This window comes from Stegostoma tigrinum, chromosome 20 (genome assembly GCF_030684315.1).
Source record: "Stegostoma tigrinum isolate sSteTig4 chromosome 20, sSteTig4.hap1, whole genome shotgun sequence".
Classification (NCBI taxonomy): Eukaryota; Metazoa; Chordata; class Chondrichthyes; order Orectolobiformes; family Stegostomatidae; genus Stegostoma; species Stegostoma tigrinum.
In genome coordinates, this window is record NC_081373.1 from 56,711,937 (window position 1) to 56,732,748 (window position 20,812).

The 20,812-nt window shown below is 42.6% G+C and overlaps 1 protein-coding gene across 3 annotated transcripts in view; it reads right to left on the reverse strand.

Moving 5' to 3' along the window:
* dna2 (DNA replication helicase/nuclease 2) overlaps nucleotides 1–20,812 on the reverse strand; it is an 89,340-nt gene that overhangs the window by 49,852 nt on the left and 18,676 nt on the right. For all 3 annotated transcript variants that reach the window (XM_048551337.2, XM_059653196.1, XM_059653195.1), the window contains exons 8-9: nucleotides 12,889–13,006; nucleotides 4,947–5,112 (exon numbers count right to left, since the gene is read on the reverse strand). In XM_048551337.2, the coding sequence (XP_048407294.2) occupies nucleotides 4,947–5,112; nucleotides 12,889–13,006 (284 nt within the window). The remainder of the gene's footprint in view (nucleotides 1–4,946; nucleotides 5,113–12,888; nucleotides 13,007–20,812) is intronic.

Here is a 20,812-nt window from a genome sequence, read left to right on the forward strand (position 1 = left end):
CAAAAAATTATCAATGAGCCTAATAAAACACCAGTTTTTTATATAAAGGATCAAAATACAAGGGGACAGAAGAAATGAGACAAGAGAAGAAATTGCAGGAGCATTTGGCTGATTTCTTTGCATCATCATTAGCCACGGGTGAGGTCATGGAAGACTGGAGGGTAGCAAATATTGTTCCCTTATTAAAGAAGTTCTACAAAGAAAAACCTGGAAATTATAGACCAGTAAGCCTAACATCTGTGGTAGGTAAGTTACTTGAGAAGATTCTGAAGGAAAAGATATACACGCATTTGGAAAGACAGGATTTGATTGATAGTCGACAGCATGGGCTCATGCTTGGGAGACCACACCTCACAAATTTGTTCGAGTCCTTTGATGAAGTGACCAAGAAGGTTGATGAGGGCAAGGTGGTAGACATAGTCTATATGAATTTCAGTGAAACCTTTGATAAGGTCTCACATGGTAGGCTGCTCTGGAAGGTTAGATCACATGGAATCCCGGGAGACCTGGCAAACTGTATACACAATTAACTGGATGGTAGGAAGCAGACAGTAATAGTGGAAGGGTGCTAATCAGGCTGGAGGCTTGTGACTAATGATGTGCCTTAGGGGTCGGTGCTGGGCCCACTGCTGTTTGTTATGTATATCAATGATTTGGATGATATTCCCAAGGCATGATTAGTAAGTTTGCAGATGACACTAAAATAGACGGTATTGAGGAAGGTTATCAGAAATTGCAGCAGGATCTTGATCAGCTGGGGAAGTGGGTCAAGAATTGACAAATGGAGTTTAATATGGATGTGAGAGGTATTGTATTTTGGAAAATCAAATCAAGGTAGTAGTTCATGGTTAACGATAGGGCCTTAAGGAGTCTCACTACACAATGACAACGAGGGACATGAACTCGACTAGGACAATTCATTCATAATTGCACAAGCCAAACACAGGCACACCAAAAAATTCCTGGAGACCTGGTATTCCAACCAGAACTCCTTCAACAAACACATTGAATTAGACCCTGCGAACAAACCACTGAGAAATAGAACCAGAAGTTATACCAACCACTCGAGCAAACCAAGGTATATAAATAACAAGTAGGACAGAACGTCGATGATTCACCAGAGGCGCACTGATGATGTTACCTAGCAAGGTGATGAAACATGTGCAACCAAACCCAGCAGTTGGTGAGCATGTCTACAATGTTAAGGAGTGTAGTGAAACAGAGGGACCTTGGAGTTAGGTGCACAGTTCTCTGAAAATGGAGTCACAGATAGACAGGGAAGTGAAGGCAGCTTTGGCACACTGATCTTCATCAGTCAGGGCATTGAATATAGAAGCTGGGAAGTTATGTTGGTCGTACAGGACGTTGGTGAGGCCGCACTTGAGAGTATTGTGTTCAGTTTTGGTCGCTTTGCGATAGGAAGGATGTTAGAATGCAGAAGAAACTTAGAGATGCCGCCAGGATTCAAGGGACTGCATTATAGGGAGAGGTTGGACAAGCTGGGACATTTTTCTTGAGAATATAGGAGACTGGGGGGTAGATTTTATAGAAGGGCATAAGATCATGTGAGGTATGGATAGGATGAATGCATTTGATCTTTTTCCTAAGGTTGTGGAATCAAGGACTAGAGGGCATCAGCTTAAGGCAAGAGGGTAAAGAATAGATGCGAACCAGAGGGTCTTTTTTTGAAAAAAAAACATAGAAGATGGCTTGCATATGGTATGAAATGTCAGAAGTGGTTGAGGTGGGTACATTAACAACATTTCAAAGGCAGTTGGATGAATACATGGATAGGAAAGATTTAGAAGGGTATGGGCCAAGTGCCAGGAAATTGTTCAGCATGGACCAGTTTGGGCCGAAGGGCCTGTCATCATGCTGTAGGATTCAATTACTCAAAGAAGTGATTCAATGGATCTTCCCAAGATATTCAGGGAATAAACAGAATAGGTAGAAGTAAACTTTTCTGTCAGGAAGGTCTAGGGAAATATAATCAACAAATTACAGCCAGACCTTTCAGAATGAGTAGCAGGGAATCTTCTACATGCAAAGGTGATAGAACATAGAATGTTGAAACTCTTTCATAAATGACATATAATGCAATATTGCCTGTGAATTTTAAATTAGAGATTGAGGGACATTGAAAGTAATATGGAAAAAAAAAATATGTAATTGCAGGTTCCCTCTCTGAACAGAACAGAATTGGGGGCTAAATAGTTTTCTCCCGTTCCCATGTCTCCAAAACATTGCCTGTTGGAAGTGGGAATGGAACACAGGACTTAGGAATTAGCCATTTGGCCCTATGAGCCTGCTCTATGATTTAATAAGATCATGGCTGATCTGGTTGTCATCTCAGCTTCACTTTCCAGTCTTTAACTACAAAATATCTATTCATTTTGGCTATGAATAAATTGAAAGACCCAGACTCCACTACCTAATGGGGAAGAGAATTCCACACCTCAGCAATCCTTTGAAAGAAAAAACCAAATTTGCAACTGTCTTAAAAGGAGGACTGCTTATTCTTCTTCCAAGTCTGCTTGTTCTAAATTTCTCCACTAATGAATACGACCCCTGCTATCCACACAATTTAGTCCCCTCAAGATCTTGGATGTTTCAATAAAATCATCTCTCATTCTTCCAGATGTCCATGGATGTAGAACCCGTTCAACCTTCCTTCATAAGATAAGCCCATCATCCTACAAATGAGTCACATGAACCATCTCTGAATTGCTTCTAATGCAGCTAGATACTTTTTCAAGTAAAGAAAAGTATCTCAGCACTCCAGATGTGGTCTGCAGATTTTTTTTTAATGTTGAAGTATTTCTGGTGTAACCTGAAAACATCAATTCCAAGAAAACAAGTGACTAGAACCAAAAGTTTAGGAGAATTCCTGGAATAAGATGATTATACTTTTGGGTTTATGACAGGTAGTGTAAACACATTAAGCCAGTAGTTGTATTTTCAGTGATAATGGGATCTGCAGATGCTGGAGAATCCAAGATAATAAAGTGTGAAGCTGGATGAACACAGCAGGCCAAGCAGCATCTCAGGAGCACAAAAGCTGACGTTTCAGGCCTAGACCCTTCATCAGAGAGGGGGATGGGGTGAGGGTTCTGGAATAAATAGGGAGAGAGGGGGAGGCGGACCGAAGATGGAGAGACAAGAGAGTTGCAGTGGGAGAGTGATTCCCTGAGGTTGGTCTGGAGGGAGGAGGTTAACTTCTTCAGGTTAGGCATCCCTGGAAGAGGCTTCGCAGTGAGGTTAAAATTGTATCAGTGATAATGGGAACTGCAGATGCTGGAGAATCCAAGATAATAAAGTGTGAAGCTGAATGAACACAGCAGGCCAAGCAGCATCTCAGGAGCACAAAAGCTGACGTTTCGGGCCTAGACCCTTCATCAGAGAGGGGGATGTATTTTCAGATCAGCTCAGAAAACAGAATTTCTTGTTGAGTTTCTTTCCTAACAAGGTTTAGTTCAGAGGGAATCAGTCTTTGCAGCAATGTTTCATTTTCTAGTTTGTGAAGCTTCCAAACCAGGAAAATTTGGGCTGGAAATCTTCACATTGTTAGAACTGAAAAAATTTTTGACCATCAGACCTGTGGATGGTTCACACTAAAAAACCCAGAGAAATCGGAAAACTGTATGCAGCTCCAAAAAGAGAAACTGAGTCAGTTAAGCAGAAACTTAAGGAGGTACAGTAGGAGTATAATTTATCTGGACTTGAGTCACTGTAATGGACTGTATTGGGAAACAGGTTGGAACTTTGCATACCATACATGTAGCTGGGCTTGTTTGATTCCTTTCTTTATACGTTCTTATGTTAAAGGGCATCCGCAGCCTCATGGGAATATGTTTTAGTAACCAAAAGCCATATTAACTAACTGCACAACACAACATTAAACACATGATCAATCATGCCAGGTTTCATTCTGGAGGTCACTTGTATCACTATGCCATAACGGGCAAATTCCAAACAAGCACCATCTACAAGTTTGCTGACAACAACACCATGGTAGGATGGATATCAAACAACAAGGAGTCAGAACACAGAAAGGAGATTGAGGGCTTGGCATTGTGATGTAATAATAACAACCTCTCTCTCAACATCAGCAAAACAAAAGAACTGATCACTGACTTCAAAAAGAAAGGAAGAGAACACACCCCCATCTACATCAACGGGGCAGGGGTTGAGAATGTCAAGCTCCTAAGAAGTGAAACCAACCACCTGTCTTGGACTTCTCATGTAGATATGATGGTCAAGGAAGCACACGCCTCTTCGTCCTCAGTTGGCTTAGGAAATTCAGTATATTCATAAGGATCCTCACCAACTATTACAGATGCACCCACAGAAAGTATACTAACTGGGTTCATAATGGCTTGGTTTGGAAACTGCGCTGCCCAGAACCATAGGAAACTACAGAAGATTGTGTGCACAGCCGAGGTTATCACAGAAGGCAACTTTCCATTTACATTTCTCATTGCTGCAGAAAGGCTGCCAACATCATTAAAGACCCATCCTGCCCCAGTAATACTCTCCTATAACCTCTCTAATTATGCAGAAGATACAGAAGCCTGAACACACACTCCAACAGGGTCAAGAACAGCTTCTTCCTTGTTATTTGACTGATGAATGGACCCTCTAACTTCAAATAATGTTGATCTTACTTTGATCTTGTTATGCACACCTTCTGTGCGATGTAACCTGTATGCCTCACTCTGTTTAAGGATCCTATGATCTGCCAGCAGAGCTTGCAAATGAAGCTTTTCACTGCACTTAGGTACAATAAATCAAACGAAATCATATAACACACTGCTTCCCATCCCGATGGCCAGATACTCCCACCCCATTACCAGCCCCAATGACCAGATACCTCCTCACCATTATTTGCTCCAATGGCAAGATACTCCCTTACTGTTATCTGCTTCAATGACTGGACACTCTCTCACCTGCTGTATAAAGCACAGTTGCGTCGCTGTGAGCAGAACCTGCAAGTCTGTTGGTCACTGATGATGGGAGGGAGTACTGCGGCCTTGATGTCAGTATTCTTTGATGCTGGCCAGACAATGCCATTGGTTAAATAAAAGACCAGCTGGTTCCTTAGCTTCAGCAATTCTGTGAAAGAATCACAACAAAAACTGTTTTAGCAAAACAATTGCTTCCCTGTCTGGTGATTTCAGCCCATTGCTCTGCTGCTGGAGAGCAAAGTTCCGTCAATACTATCCCCATCAAACACTCTGGACAGGGACAGCACAGGGTTAATAGAGTAAAGCTTTCCCTTTTCAAATAGCTAGGCCATGTTCAACCTGGGATTAGCATTTGATGAAACCATCACCCACATTGTCCCCAAACACCACCAGGACAGTTACAGCATAGGGTTAGATCCAGAGTAAATTTTCCCTACTTTTTTTAAAACTGAAAATAAACTAGAAGTAAATATCCTCAACACTGCTCCCATAAAACTCTCTTTGGAGAGGAACAGCAAGGAGTTAAATACTTTGTAAACTGAACATAAACTGAAAATAAACTTCTCTCAACACTGTCCCCATCAAACATACCCAGGACAGGAACAGCATGGGGTTAAATACAGGCTATTCCCTCAACTCTACTTTGAAAATAATAACAACGAAACAGCCCCTGGCTGTGGCACTGTATCAAAATCATCATAGGCCAACAGTTGAACAGAAGCTTAGAGAATCGAACAGGAACTTACAAAATTAAAATAATGCTGTCTAGGGTGATGATGCACCCCAGGCCCTGCAGTGCCAGTTGTCTCTAAAGGCCTCTATTGTGCTGATGAGCACCACTTGCTTCCTCTCCAGGGACACCTGAGTGCAGATATGGTTGTGAAACAAGGAGCCCCTATGTAGCTCACTGCCTCAACCACCCAGAAGAGCCACGAGAGGGCCCTTCAATCTGTCCATTCCTCCCTGCACCAGGTGAGCATAGATCAGGAGGGTGGGAGTTAAGTGCAACCAAATTTTCAGCAGCCCCTTCAAAATACAGAAAAAGGGCTCCAAACAAAAACATTCTACACACATGAAACACTGCCTCCTCCAGGCCACAAACACAATGAGTAGTCTGACGCCCTATGAACTTACTGAGCTAACGATTACACGTCGCATGCTTAGCACTTCCAAATCCAGATTCTATGATTCTAACATCCATCAGAAAAGGGGAACACCCTTCGTAAAAGGGCCCTTTATCTCTGTTGTTGGAGGACAAAACATCATACCAAGGCATATCCCAGCAGTGGGCAAAGGTGGAGAAGAGTGTGTGCAGCAGCAGCTTGCACAGAAAACACTTCCATGCCCTTTGAGCCCACTGCTCGACACCGTCCGCTCTGAATCTGAGAATGACTGCCCTATAGTCAGTAGCGCAGTGAACCTGCCAGAATGAGTGCCCTGCAGTCGACAGCACAATGATGCTGTCAGGATGAGCACCCTGCTGTCTGCAGTGCAGCAAAGCTGGCAAGACAAGTGCACTGCAGTCAGCAGTGGGACCAACCTTTCATTACATACGTCCTTCCCTTATTAGATCTCCCAAAACTGCAATCGGGATTAAATGTCATCTATCATTGTTCTGTTGATTTACAGCTAATCAACATTAGACTGTAGCCTGAGACCAACCTCCTCAGTTTCGATGAAACCACCAATTTTCATGTCATGTGCAAGCTTTCTAATTAAACCTACATTCACATCCAAGCCATTAACGTAAACAACAAACAGCAAGGGTCCCTTTCACTGATCCCTGTGGTACACCACTTGGAATTGGAATTTCGTAACTGTGGCAAAGTTTCACAGTTCAAATTACAAAAACAACCTCCTACAACACCTGTTTCCTCCTATTTGAAAGCCAATTTTGGATCCAGTTTGCCAAACTACCTTGCATTCCATGGGCTCATACATTTTGGACCAGTCTTCTATGTGGGACCTTGTCAAAGACCTTACTGAAGTCTGTACAAACCAGATCAACTGCTTTACTCTTATCAATATATTTAGTCGCCTTTTCAAAAAACTCAATTAAATTAGTCAGGCAGGATGCCCCTCTCACAAATCCTTACTGACTATCCATGATCAATCCCTACTTTTCCAAGTGTTGATTAATAGTGTGCATCAGAATTTTTTCCAGTGATATCTCTACCACAGATATCTGACTAACTGGTTTATAATTACCTAGCCTATCCCTGCTGCCTTTCTTGAACAAAGGAACCACATTAGGTATCCCCCAGTCTTCTGGCACTTCACTTGTGGCCAGCAATGTATTAAGTTCTAGACCTTCATCATCTCAACTAAATTCCTGGCTACAATGTCTTTCTGCTCTGTAAATATAGGTTAGAAATATTCATTTACAACCTCACCCATGTCCCCTGGCTCCACACTCCACGAACAGGTTGCCTTTTTGATCTCTAATAGGCCCCACACATTGGCTGATAATCCTCTCATTCTTAGTACAGTATACCATTATAAGGTTAGAGGCTTTCTTGATCCTATCTTTTTAAGTACACTGCACCTGGCATATGTTGCCTTCTTCCTCTTTGCATAACGCTCAATATCCCTTCACATCAGGGCTCCCGGGACCTGCTGCCCTTGCCCTTCACTCTTAGAGAAATGTGCTGTCCCTGAACTCACATTATACAACTTATAAAAGACTCCATCTTTCCAAGTGTAAGCTTACCTGCAAGTAGCCGCTTCCATCTGTGGTTGCCACATTTAATGTAGTTGAAATTGGCCCTCCCCCAATTTAAACACTTAACTTCTGCGCAAACTTTTATCTCTTTCCATCATAACTTTCAAACTTGCAGAGTTATGGTTACTATCCCAAAAATGTTTACTCACTGAAATTTCAACTACTTGGCCACTTAATTCCCTAGGGCAAGGTCTAGCACTGCCCCATCTCTGGTGGGAATATGTACTGGGACAAAAGTTCTCTTGACTGCACTTTAATATTCTACCTTGTATGATCCTTTCACACACTAAGGCAATCCCAGTTCATGTTAGCAAAGTTGAAATCACACACAAATGCAAACCTGTTTCTCTCATCACTTTTCTGTTATTTGCTTACATATCTTACCCTTCATCTCTCTGACTGTTGGGAAGCCTACAGTATAATCCTAGAATGGTAATCAGCCCTTTTTTTATTTCTAAACTGCACCAAGATGGCCTCATTTGAAGACCCTTCTACATAGTCCTCCCTCATTACTGCAGTGATGGTTCGCCTTAACAATAACGTAATGCCTCTCTTCTCTTATGAACCCCCAGCCTGTCCGAAACTTTTACACCCTGGAATGTTGAGCTGCCAATCTTGTACTTCCTTCAACCATGTCTCAGCAATTGCAACAAAATCATATTCTCACACTACTGATCAATGCTGTAAGTTACCAATCAAGCTTAAAATAGATACAATTCAGCTTCCAGATCTCCTATTTACATAATCCTGCTCGTGTCTTCTTCACTTACTGGACTGCTTTGGCATCCCTTCTATATCGGATTGGTCTATGCTCCTAACTTTACATCTACCCCTATCAAATCAATACTATGTAGGCAAATTCAGAGAAGAGTAAAAGTAATCAGATAGTGATGGTGAAGCATCATAATTTCCCCGACATTAACTGTAGTAGTCCTTGTGTGAAAGATTTAGAGGGACTAGAACATTTAGAATGCATCAGGAAAGCTTTATAAGCCAATTTCCAGAAAGCCCTGGTCCTTAATTTGGACTTCATTTTGGGTAATGGTTGAAGCATCAACGGGGGAGCATTACACAGACAACAATTATAACTTCATTCATGACTGTTGTGGAAAAAGATAAGCATGGGCTTAAAACCAAAATTCTAACGTGAGTGCGTGTGCTTTATGATTTGGCCAGAGTAGACTGGGAGTCAATACTTTTAGTTAAGACCATGGGGATACATTCAAACAAAGGGGGAGAGTACATGTTCCAATACAGACATCAAATCCTGTGAACCCTGGATATAAAGGATAGACAGGATTAAATAAAAAGAAAAAGATACCAAGGACTCAAAAATAAAAGCCATAGGGGAGTCTAGATATTGCAAATGGAAACTTAAAAAAGGAAACTAGGAGAGCAAAAAAAAGGGCATGAAAGGATAACAGCATGTAAAATAAAGAAAAATCCTAAGTTAGTTTACAAGTATATTAAGGGTAAAAGGATAACTAGGGAAAGAGTAGGGCCTATTAAGGACCATAGTGATAATTTGGGTATGGTGTGGAAAATGTAAAATGAATATTGTGCTTCACCATTTACTAATGAGGGGGTTGACCTGGGTATAGAAATCAGGGAGAAGGACTGTGATACAACTAAAGAAATTAACAGAGACCAAGAGGAGGGTCCAAGTGGTCTGGCAGGCTTAAAAGTAGTTAAATTTTCAAGGCTGGAACAAATGTGTAAAAACCAAAAGAACTGTGGATGCTGTAAATCAGGAACAAAAGCAAAATTGCTGGAAAAGCTCAGTACGTCTGGCAGCATCTGTGAAAAAAAACACAAGTTAAGGTTTCTGGTCTAATGTGTCACAAGTGGTTGAGTGGGACAAAGGAGGAAATCGTGGGGGTGCTAACAATAATCTTCAATTCTTCTCTGGGCACAGGATAATGCCGGAGGACAGCCAATATGGTACTGTCATTCAAGAAATGGGCAAGGGATAAATCAAGAGACCACTGGTCAGTCAGGCTAACCTCAGTAGTAGGGGAAACTCTTGGAAGCGATTCTAAGAGACAGAAATAATCTGCACAGAGAGACAGGTATCATCAAGAACACTTAGTGTTGATTTGTTGAGGTGAGATGAGGTCATGTCTAACAAACTTGGTTGAATTTATTTTTGAAGAGGAAACCAGGTGCGCAGATGAGAGCAATGTATTTGATCACTTGAATTTAAACAGGTTTTTGCTAAGGTCCCACATGGGAAGCTGACAGTAAAAGTAAGAGATGGTAGGATCCAAGGGAAGTTGGCAAATTAGGTCCAGAATTGACTAAACGGCAGGATGCAGAGGATGATGGTTGAGGAGTGTTTTTTTTTTGCGACTGAATCCTGTTTTCAGTATGGTTTTGCAAGGATCAGTGCTGGGGCTCTGTTATTTGTAGCGTATATGAACGATTTAGACTTGGAATGTAGGAGGGTTGATCAGTCAGTTCGCAGATGATATAAAAATTGAGGGGTGGTAAATGGTAAGGCAGCTAGCCTTAGATTGCAGAAGGATATGTAGATGAACTGGTCAGGTGCACTGAGCATGGCAAGTGGAATTCAATTCAAATAAACAAGGTGACGCACTTGGGCAGGACAAACAAAGCACGAGAATACATGATGACTGGGAAGCACTGGAGATCATATGGACCTTGGTGTGAATGTACACTAGTTCATTAACGTATCAAGGCAGGTGGTTAAAGTGGTTAGGAAGGCACATGGGATACTTGCCTTCTTTAGCTAAAGTATAGAGTTTAAGAACAGGGCAGTTACACTGCAATTATATAAAACACTGGTTGGACCACAGCTGGAGTACTGCGTGCAGTTCTGGAATCCATATTGCAGGAGAGATGTGACTGGGGGGTAGGGGATCAGATTGTAGATATTTTAAACTACTAAAGGGAGGCAGGGAGGAACATTTCCCTTTGATCTGTGCACCAAAGACCAGAAGCAGAGATTTAAGGTAAGTGGATAAGAGGATGGTGGGAATCTGGAACACCCTACCTTAACAGTGGTAGAGGCAGAAACCCTCATAACAGTTAATTACTATTTGGATGTGCACTTGCAATGCCAAGGCATACAAGGCTATGGGCCAAGTGCTGGAAAAATGGGATTTGTACAGCTTGTTTTGGACTGATTCTGACTCGATGATCTGAGGGGCTTATGTCGGTGCTGTAGATCTCTATGACTACTTCTCAATGTAAGGTGATAAAAGTATTGTAAAGGAAGTAAAGTTAGGCCTTAACGGTATCCAAAGACTTCTAGTAAGGATTTTGCATTGCAGCGGGAGTATCTGGAGTAAAATAAGGTCCACAGCATTAATCAGCACTCTTTAAAGACAATAACTGACCAGCTTAATCTAAGAGGAAATCACAGCAGTACAGCTTACATATGATCATCTTGTGCTATGTGGCAAGTCATGGATACTTCCAGTGTCTCCAGTAGCCACACAGCTAACAGCATTTTGGAACTGGGTGAACCAGTGGACTCGCTGTGGAGCATCCGCAATACCAAGACTGCCGTGAAGTGGAGGTGCTGGCGTGGTCAAAGTCAGAAGTCACACAACACCAGGTTATAGTCCAACAAGTTTATTTGAAATCACAAGCTTTCATCTATCTGATGAAGCAGTGGTGCTCCGAAAGCTCATGATTTCAAATAAACCTGTTGGACTGTAACCTAGTGTTGTGACTTCTGAAGATTGTCATGCACAGCCTGTTCAGTACAGTGGTCACATCACAAGTAAAAATTGAACAGACCAAAAAAAAAGAGACTTAAGCAGAGTAGAATAAGGTAGGTCATACAGAAGTGCCCTGTGCCTGTTCCCTTCTTTAATATTGTTGGGGTTGGGGAGGGTGATGGACCTCTCAGTTGATAACTTCAGAAATCAGGTCCATGACACCATGGTTGACTCTGATGAAAGGCGATGAAGAAGAATGATAGCGTTTTGGTGATTGGAGATCCAGTAAAGGCAAATGACAGGCATTTTTGCTGGGAGAGACACACTCTGGGATGATATATTATCTCTGATACAATGGTGCACTGAAGTGGCAGCAAGGTACTCTGAAGGTAAACAGCCAATGTCTGTGTACACATCTAGAAATGAGAGGTTTATCCTGAGAGAGATTGAGCAGTTTAGGCCTAGACTCTTGGAGTTTATAAGAATGGCCGAAAATCTAATTAAGGCATAGGAGATGCTAAAGGGAATAGACAGACCAGGCACAGAAATGTTGTTTCCTCAAGTAGGGCAATCTAGAACAACAAGTCATAGTTTTACATCTACTACCCCTTATCCTAAAACTGTGAGAGAAGTAATTTCTTCTCAACTAAGGGCCACAAACCTGTGGAATTCACACCCCCAGAGTATTGTGGATGCTGGATCGTTGAGTCAATACAAGGAGAAGATAGACAGATAAAGGGGTATGGACGGCAGGCAAGCAAGTAAAGGTGAGGCCAAAAGGAGATCAACCATGATTATATCAGATTGTGGAGCAGTCTTGAGTGGCTGAATTGTTTATTCCTATTCCTAGTTTTCATGTTTTATATTAGTATCAACAAGAAAGGTTATTTAAAAAAAAAGGATGAGATTTTACAAGCAGAATCTAGGGTGTCAGGATGTATATTGAAAAATAGGACCTCAAAAATAATCCTGACATTACTAATACCATCACATGCTAGCAAGCATAACACTAACAGCACACGCCAAATGAATGTATGGCTGAATCAATATCATACCATACACCCACCCTCAGTTCTTTCTGAGTCCTTGATAAATAACACAATGTTGCCAATTATGTCAGGCTAGTATAACATCTCATCCTCTTTTGCTGATTTTATCCATCTACTGTGGAGGATCATTGCCTACTGGCTCTAATTTCATGGGCAGCTTGATCAAGCGGCCAGTAGTCAGCTAGAAGAGCCTCATGTCTTGCCCTGATCTCTGCATTCGTCTTTCAAGAGCCAGGTCACTTGATCCCCAGCTACTCCACACCAATTCTCGCCATACAGTAAATCTACTAAAACAGAAAAATCTCAAACTGACATAAATAACCTAGACGACCCAGGTCTGATTAAAGCCCATGCCAGCTGGGTGCCTGAACTCTGGATGCCAGCCACAATTACATTTGGAACAGCACACATTTCACCATCTCACAAAAGCAACGACCAGTAATCTTTTAGTTGAAATTCCACAATACCTCTCTTGTCCATACGATTTCCTGGTACTGGATGCATGGCACCAGTTTTGAGGTACAAGAGAAATCCAGCTTCAGGATCTTCCCTGCGTTCCTGGCTCAGTAAGGTGTACAGGATTACCTGGGGGAAAAAAAAAGGGTAAAAATTTACCTCTGCTTATTGGTTTTCATTGTTGACCAAACTTCTTTTTAATTCAGTCATCATATGTGGGTGTCACTGTCTGGCCAACATTTAATACCCTTCTCTCTTCAGAAGGTGGTCGTAAGCTGCCTGCTTGAATTGCCGTATTCCATGAGCTGTAGGTTGACCCAACAAAGCCCAATATTTTGATCTAGTAAAATTGATAGAATGGTAATATATTTCTAAGTCAGATGGTGAGTGGTTTGGAAGAAACTTGTAGGTGGTGCTGATCCCATGTATCTGCTGCCCCTGCGCTTCTAGATTAGATTAGATTCCCTACAGTGTGGAAACAGGCCCTTCAGCCCAACAAGTCCTTACTGCCCCTTGGAGCATCCCATCCAGACCCATCCCCCTGTAACCCACACTTCCCTGAACACTACGGGCAATTTAGCATGGCCGATCTACCTAGCCTGCACATCTCTGGACTGTGCGAGGAAACCCACACAGACACGGGGAGAACGTGCAAACTCCACACAGACAGTTGCCCAAGGATGGAAGTGAACCCGGGTCCCTGCGCTGTGAGGCTGCAGTGCTAACCACTGAGCCACCATACCGCCCGTTCTAGACAGAAGTAGTTATAGGTCTAGAAGATGCTGTCTAATGATCTTTATTGAATTGCTGCAGAGAATTTTATAGATAGCACACATTGCTGCCTCTGAGTGTCAAAGGTGGAAGGAGTGGATGCTTGTGGATGTGGTGCCAATCAAGCCGGCTGCTTTGTCCTGGGTAACGTCAAACTACTTAATGTTGTTGGAGCTGAACCCATCCAGACAGGTGGGGAGTATTCCATCTTACTCCTGACTTGTGCCTTGTAGATGGTGGGCAGACTTTTTGGGGGCTGGTGAGGTGATGAGTTATCCATCACAGTATTCCTGGCCTCTGAGATAGTATCTTGTAGCCACCATGTCAGTGAGTCCAGCTGTGTATCTGGTCAATGTTAACCCCCAGGGTGTCGATAGTGGGCAATTCAGAGATCGTAACACCATTGAATGTCAAAAGGATGTTGGTTATATTGTCTCTCATTGTGGACTGTCAATGCCTAGCATTCGTGTGGTGCGGAGGTTACTTGCCATTTTTCAACCCAAGCCTGGATAGTGTCCAGATGGTGCTAAAATAAACTTTAAATGCTCAGTACAAATGTTTACATTTATTTCATAAACGTCAAATTTCAGAAGTTTAAAGGGTGATTTTTAAGATATGAAAATGAACAGATAAAGCAGAGAAAGATTACTTCCCAACCAGTAGAAGTAGGTTAAGACTAGGGAGCACAGCCTAAAAAAAGACATACCTTTCAGGAATGAAAGTGGGAAATGCTTTTCATACAGTTATGGGACATAGGTGACCAGCATTTACTACCCATCCTTAATCGCCCACAGGTTAGCTAAGAGTCAATCACTTTGCTGTGGGTCTGGAGTCACATTTAGGCCAGAACAGGTAAGGATGGCAGATTTCCTTCCCTAAAGGACATGTGTGAACCAGATGGGTTTTGTAACAATCAGTAATGGTTTAAAGACATCATTAGATTCTTATGTCCAGATTATTATTGAATTTAAATTCCACTAACTGCCATGGCAGCATTCAAACAGAGGTTCCCCAAGCATTACCCAGGTCTCTGGATTAACAGTCTAGAAAATAATATCACAATGTCATCATCTATGCTATTTTCACACAAAAGTTATAAGCTTGGAACTCTGCCAACTGATGATTGATTAGTGATACTAAGAACTGCCGATGCTGGAGTCAGAGAAACACAACGTGGAGCTGGAGGAACACAGCAGGCCAGGCAGCCTCAGAGGAGCAGGAAAGCTGATGTTTCGGGTCGGGACCCTTCTTCAGAAATGAGGGAGGAGGAACGGAGCTCTGAAATAAAGAGAGGGGGGAGACGTGGGGCCAGGGAAGGTAAGTGGGAGGAGTGGGAGAAGACGGACTGGTCAAGGAGGTTGGGGGGGGGGGGGGGGGGGGCTGGTCATGGGATGAGGCTGGGGTGGGGAGATTTTGAAACTAGTAATGTCCACATTGAGACCGATGGGTTGTAGGTTCCCAAGGTGGAATATGAGGTGCTGCTCCTCCAGTTTCTGGGTTGCATTGTTGTGACAGTGGAGGAGGCCTAGGGTGAGAATGTCGCCAGGGAGTGGGAGGGGGAGTTGAAGTGGTTCGCGACTGGAAAGTGTTGTCACAGAGGCTCAAAGACCGCTTTGTAGAGCGCCTGCACTCTGCTCTCGACAAGTCTGTGAAGCGGCAATTTGGGTGAAATATTGGAATAATGAATTTTTAGCACATGCAGAGAACTGTGGAGTTAAATGGACTGTCTCCATGCTGGAGATTCTACAGCTCTAGAGGCAGTGATCCAAAATCTTATCGGAATCCCACAGATCTCACTGAAGCACGATCTTGAGATAGCAATGCGAAACGAGAACCACAGTATTGCTTTGTTCATACCTGCATAGGAACTTTACTCGTGGCCAAAGAGTCCAAGACAATGTCAGTAAGCTCTTGTTTCTGGGCCTATACATTATATTCTGCTACCAGTCTCCATAAACATCACTTAGTAGCTGATGCTTTACTTCTGTGGGCTCCCTGATTGGGAAAGATTGCTCCTCCACCGGCAGATATTGATCAATGAAGGAGTAAATTTGACCTATTCTCAAGACTCACCAAGTTTAAACACTGAACTAACAGATGAAAAATGGATGCAAAATATGGCAATTTTGTGGAATCAATTCAACCCTTATCCCAAGCCCAACTTCACAGTGGGTAAGATGACTTGTTAAACATTAACAGATGTAAATAACACGCCTAAGGCTTGTTTCAGGCTCCCTTTGTTAAATTGGCCAGAGCAGAGAGAAACTCAAGAGTCCCCATTCCTTGAATTCTCCCCACCCAACCCATCTATGGAAATGTGAAAACTGCCTGAAAATAATGACATACCAATGATTGAGAAAAACCAATCAATTTCAGATTATGCACTCCAACATAACTCAATCAAACTCGAACTAAGTTAACTTGGGAGAGTAGGAATTGTGGATGATTCCACAGATAAAATACAGTAAAAATAATGAAAGTGGCAACAGCAGGATGATTTTCTGCAACACATCCACACTATTTTCCTCTTAATGAGGTCCCACTGTATTTTGGAAATGAAATGGGACAAGTAAAAAGGATCTCACTAATAACAAGCAGAATGGAACTGAATTCAAAATTATAAACAGAGAAGATGAAGATAAAATCTGAAAAAAGGCAATTTTGAAGAGCATTAGAGGGAACCAGCCCAGAAAAACTTGAAAGCCAAAAAACTGGCAAATAGGATTGAACCACCTCCTAAAAGGAAGAAATGAGTCTGCAGCAAAAGTTGGAGAAATAAATGAAACATAATAAACATACATGTAATAAAGTATCTATTGAGATAATTGCTATTTTAGTTTTAATTTTCAAAACCACCTTCAATTTTTGGAAGGTCCCATGAGACTGAAAGATAGCAAGTGCAACTACTTTATTCAGCAACAGGAGACAAAAAAAATAAGGAATTTATGTCAGTTAGCTTAACATCTGTCATAAGGAAGATGCTATTATTAAAGAACTTTTAACAGGACACTAAGATAAGTACAAGGTAATCAGGCAGAGTCAACGCAGTTCTGTGAAAAGAAATCACGTTTAATCAATATACAGAACTTCTTTTTAGGAAGTCACGTATTGTGACTAGGCAGAACCGATGGATAAACTATACTTAGATTTCCAGCAGGCATTTGACAATATACCACATCAAAAGTTATGGCGAAAAGAAAAAGCGAAGTGTAAGCAGTGGTAATTTGAAATGAAAGAAAGATCAGCTCGCTTACAGAAAGCAGACAGTAGACATAAACAAATCTTTGTCAGGTTGGCAAACAGTGATGTACCAGAGACTGGTGCTAGGATCTCAACTGTTAACAACTTATGAAGAGTTGTAGAGATGTACAGCACGGAAACAGACCCTTTGGTCCAACTTGTCCATGCCGACCTGATAGCCTAAATAAATCTAGTCCATCCAGATGCCTTTCTGAATAATGTAACTGTACCAGCCTCCATCAGTTCCGGACAGCTCATTCCATTCCTGCACTACCTTCTGCGTGAGAAAGTTACCCTTTAGGTCCTTTCTAAATCTTTCCCCTCTCACCTTAAACTTGTGCCCTCTAATTTGGGACTCCCCCACCCTGGGCAAAAGACCTAGTCTATTTACCTTATCCATGCCCCTCATCATATTATAAACCTCTATAAAGGTCACCCCTCAGCCTCCAACACTCCTGGAAAAATAGCCCCAGCCTATTCAGCCTCTCCCTTTAGCTCAAACCCTCTGCGCTGGCAACATTGTAGTAAATCTTTTCTGAACACTTTCAAGTTTTACAACCTCCATCCCATAGCAGGAAGACCAGAACTGCACTCTGTATTCCAAAAGTGGCCTAACCAATGTCCTGTACAACTGCAACACGACCTCCCAACTCCTATGCTCAATGCACTGACCAATAAAAGCAAGCATACCAAAACGCCTTCTTCACTATCCTATCTACTTACAACTCTACTTTCAAGGAACCATGAAACTGTAAGGTCTTTTTGTTCAGCAACATTCCCCAGAACCTTACCATTAAGTGTATAAGTCCTGCCCTTATTTGCCTCTCCAAAATCCAGCATCTCACATTTATCTAAATTAAACTCCACCTGCCACTCCTCAGCCCATTGGCACATCTGACCAAGGTCCCACTGTACTCGGAGGTAACCCTCTTCATTGTCCACTACAGCTCCAATTTTGGTGTCATCTGCACACTTACGAACCTTCTGTGTTCACATCCAAATCATTTGTATAAACGGCGAAAAGCAGTGCACCCAGCACTGATCTGTATGGCACACCGCTGGTCACAGAGTTCTAGTCTGAAATGCAACCCTTTACCACCACCTTCTACCTTCCAGCCAGGTCTGTATCCAAATAACTAATTCTCCTTATATTCCAACCTTGCTAACCAGTCTACCATGTGAAACCTTGTTGAACACCTTACTGAAGTCCATACAGATCACGTCCTCCGCTCTGCCCTCAATCTTCTTCGTTACTTCTTGAAAAAACTCAATTAGGTTAGTAAGACATGATTTCCCACGAACAAAAGCCACGCGGACTACCCCTAATTAGTCCTTGCCTTTCCAAATATAAGCAAATCCTCTCTTTCAGGATTCCCTCCAACAACTTACCACTATTAACATCAAGCTCACTGGTCTGTAGTTCCCTGGCTTTTTCTCACCACCTTTCTTAAATAATGGCACCACATTAGCCAACTTCCTGTCTACCTGCACCTCATCAATGATACAAATATCTCAGCAAGGGGCCCAGCAATCACTTCCCTTGCTTCCCACAGAGTTTTAGGGTACACCTGAACAGGTCCCGGGGATTTATCCACCTTTGTGTGTTTTAATCCACCCAGCACCACCTCCTCTATAATACAGGCATTTTTCAAGATGTCACTATTAATTTCCTCACGTTCTACGTTTTCCATTTCCTTCTCTACAGTAAACACTGATGCAAAATATTTGTTTAGTATGTCCCCAATCTCCTGCAGTTCCACATAGCCAGCCTTGCTGATCTTTAAGGTCCCTATTCTCTCCCTAATAACCCTTTCATCCTTAATGTATTTGTAGAATCCCTTTGGATTCTCCTTAACCCTATTTGCCAACACTATCTCATGTCCCCTCTTTGCCCTCCTGATTTCCCTCTGAGGTATACTCCTACTACTTTTGTATTCTTCTAGGGATTCACTTGATCTCTGCTGTCTATGCTTCCTGCTTTTTATTGACCAGAACCTAAATCTCCAGTCATCCAGAATTCCCTACACCCACCAGCCTTGCCCTTCACCCTGAAAGGAACACACTGTTTCTGAACTCTTATTATCTCATTTTTGAAGGCTTCCCATTTTCCATTTGTCCTTTTACCTACAAACATCCACCACCCCCAAATAAAATTTTGAAAGTTCTTGCCTAGTACCATCAAAATTGGCCTTGCTCCAATTTAGAACTTTGACTTTTAGTCTATTCTTTTCCATCATTATTTTAAAACATATAGACTGAAGGTCACTGGCCCCAAAGTGCTCCCCTACTGATACCCCAGTCACCTGCCCTGCCTTAGTTCCCAAGAGTAAGTCACATTTTGCACCTTCTCCAGTAGGTACATCTACATATTGAATCAGAAAATTGTCTTGCACACGCTAAACAAATTCCTCTCCATCCAATAATTGACTCTGCGTCAGGAGACAGGATGCATAATTGCCAAATTTGCTCATGACACAAACATAGATAGGAAACTAAGTTATTAACTAAGTTGAACATAAGAAGACTACAAAAAGATTATAGACAAAAGGCAAATCAGGTAAGCTTTTTTTTTAATACTTTCTGATGAGGGGACTAGCAGGGATGGCAGTGCAGGTAGAGCAATGTTCCTCCTGCATGATGTTAGAGGTGAGAGATGCCATTAGTGTCCCATCCAAGTACATCTGCAGGAAGTGCACCCAGCTCTTGCTCCTCCAAGACCGCGTCAGGGAACTGGAGCAGGAGCTGGATGAACTTTGGATCATTCGGGAGGCAGAGACTGTTACAGACAAGAGTTGCAGGGAAGTAGTTACTCCTAAACATGAAGAAAGCTGGGTAACTGACGGAAGGGGGAAAAGGAATCAGTCTCCTGAAAAACAAGATTACCGTTTTGGACACTGTTGGGGGGACGACTTAACAGGGACATGCACTGGGGTGCAGGTCTCTGGCACAGAGTCTGCCCCTCTTGCACAGAAGGGAGGGAGGAATAGGAAGAGAGTGTTAGTCATTGGGGACTCAATAGTTAGAGAGACAGATAGAAGGTTTGTTGGGAACGAACAAGACGCACAGTATGTGTGTTGCCTAGCAGGTGCCAGGGTCCGTGATAACTTGGACCCTGTCTTTGGGGTCATGAAGGGAGAGGGTGACCAGCCCCCAAGTCATGGTCCACATAGGTACCAACAACATAGGTAGAAAAAGGGATAGGGATGTCAGGCAGGATTTCAGGGAGCTAGGGTGGAAGCTGGCAGCTAGAACAAAAAGTGTGGTTATCTCTGGTTTGTTACCCGTGCCACGTGATAGCGAGGTGAAGAACAGGGAGAGATTTCAGCTGAAGACATGGCTGCAGGGATGGTGCAAGAGGGAGGGCTTCAGGTACATGGTACATGGACAATTGGTGATCATTCTGGGGAAGGTGGGACCTCTACAAACAGGACTTGAACCAGAGGGGCACTAATATCCTGGGTGGGAAATTTGCTAGTGCTATTCGGGTGGATATAAACTAGCTCAGCAGGGGGATGGGAAACTGAGGTGTAGTTCCAGTACACAGGAGGAAGAGAGTAGAGAGGACATGGACAGGATCTCACTGTCATAGGAGTGTACTGGCAGACAGAAAGCTGGTTTGAAGTGTGTCTACTTTGACGCCAGGAGTATCCGGAATAAGGTAGTTGAGCTTGCAGCTTGGATAGGTACGTGGGACTTCGATGTTGTGGCCATTTCGGAGACAAGGACAGAACAGGGTCAGGAATGGATATTGCAGGTTCCAGGGCTTAGATCTTTCATTAAGGTCAGGGAAGGTGGTAAAATATAACGGTGGCTTAAAGAACTTTTGAGGAGGACTCATCTACTGAGGTGGTATGGGCTAAGGTCAGAAACAGGAGAGGAGAGGTCACACCGCTGGGAGGTTTTTTTTTTATAGGCCTCCGCAAA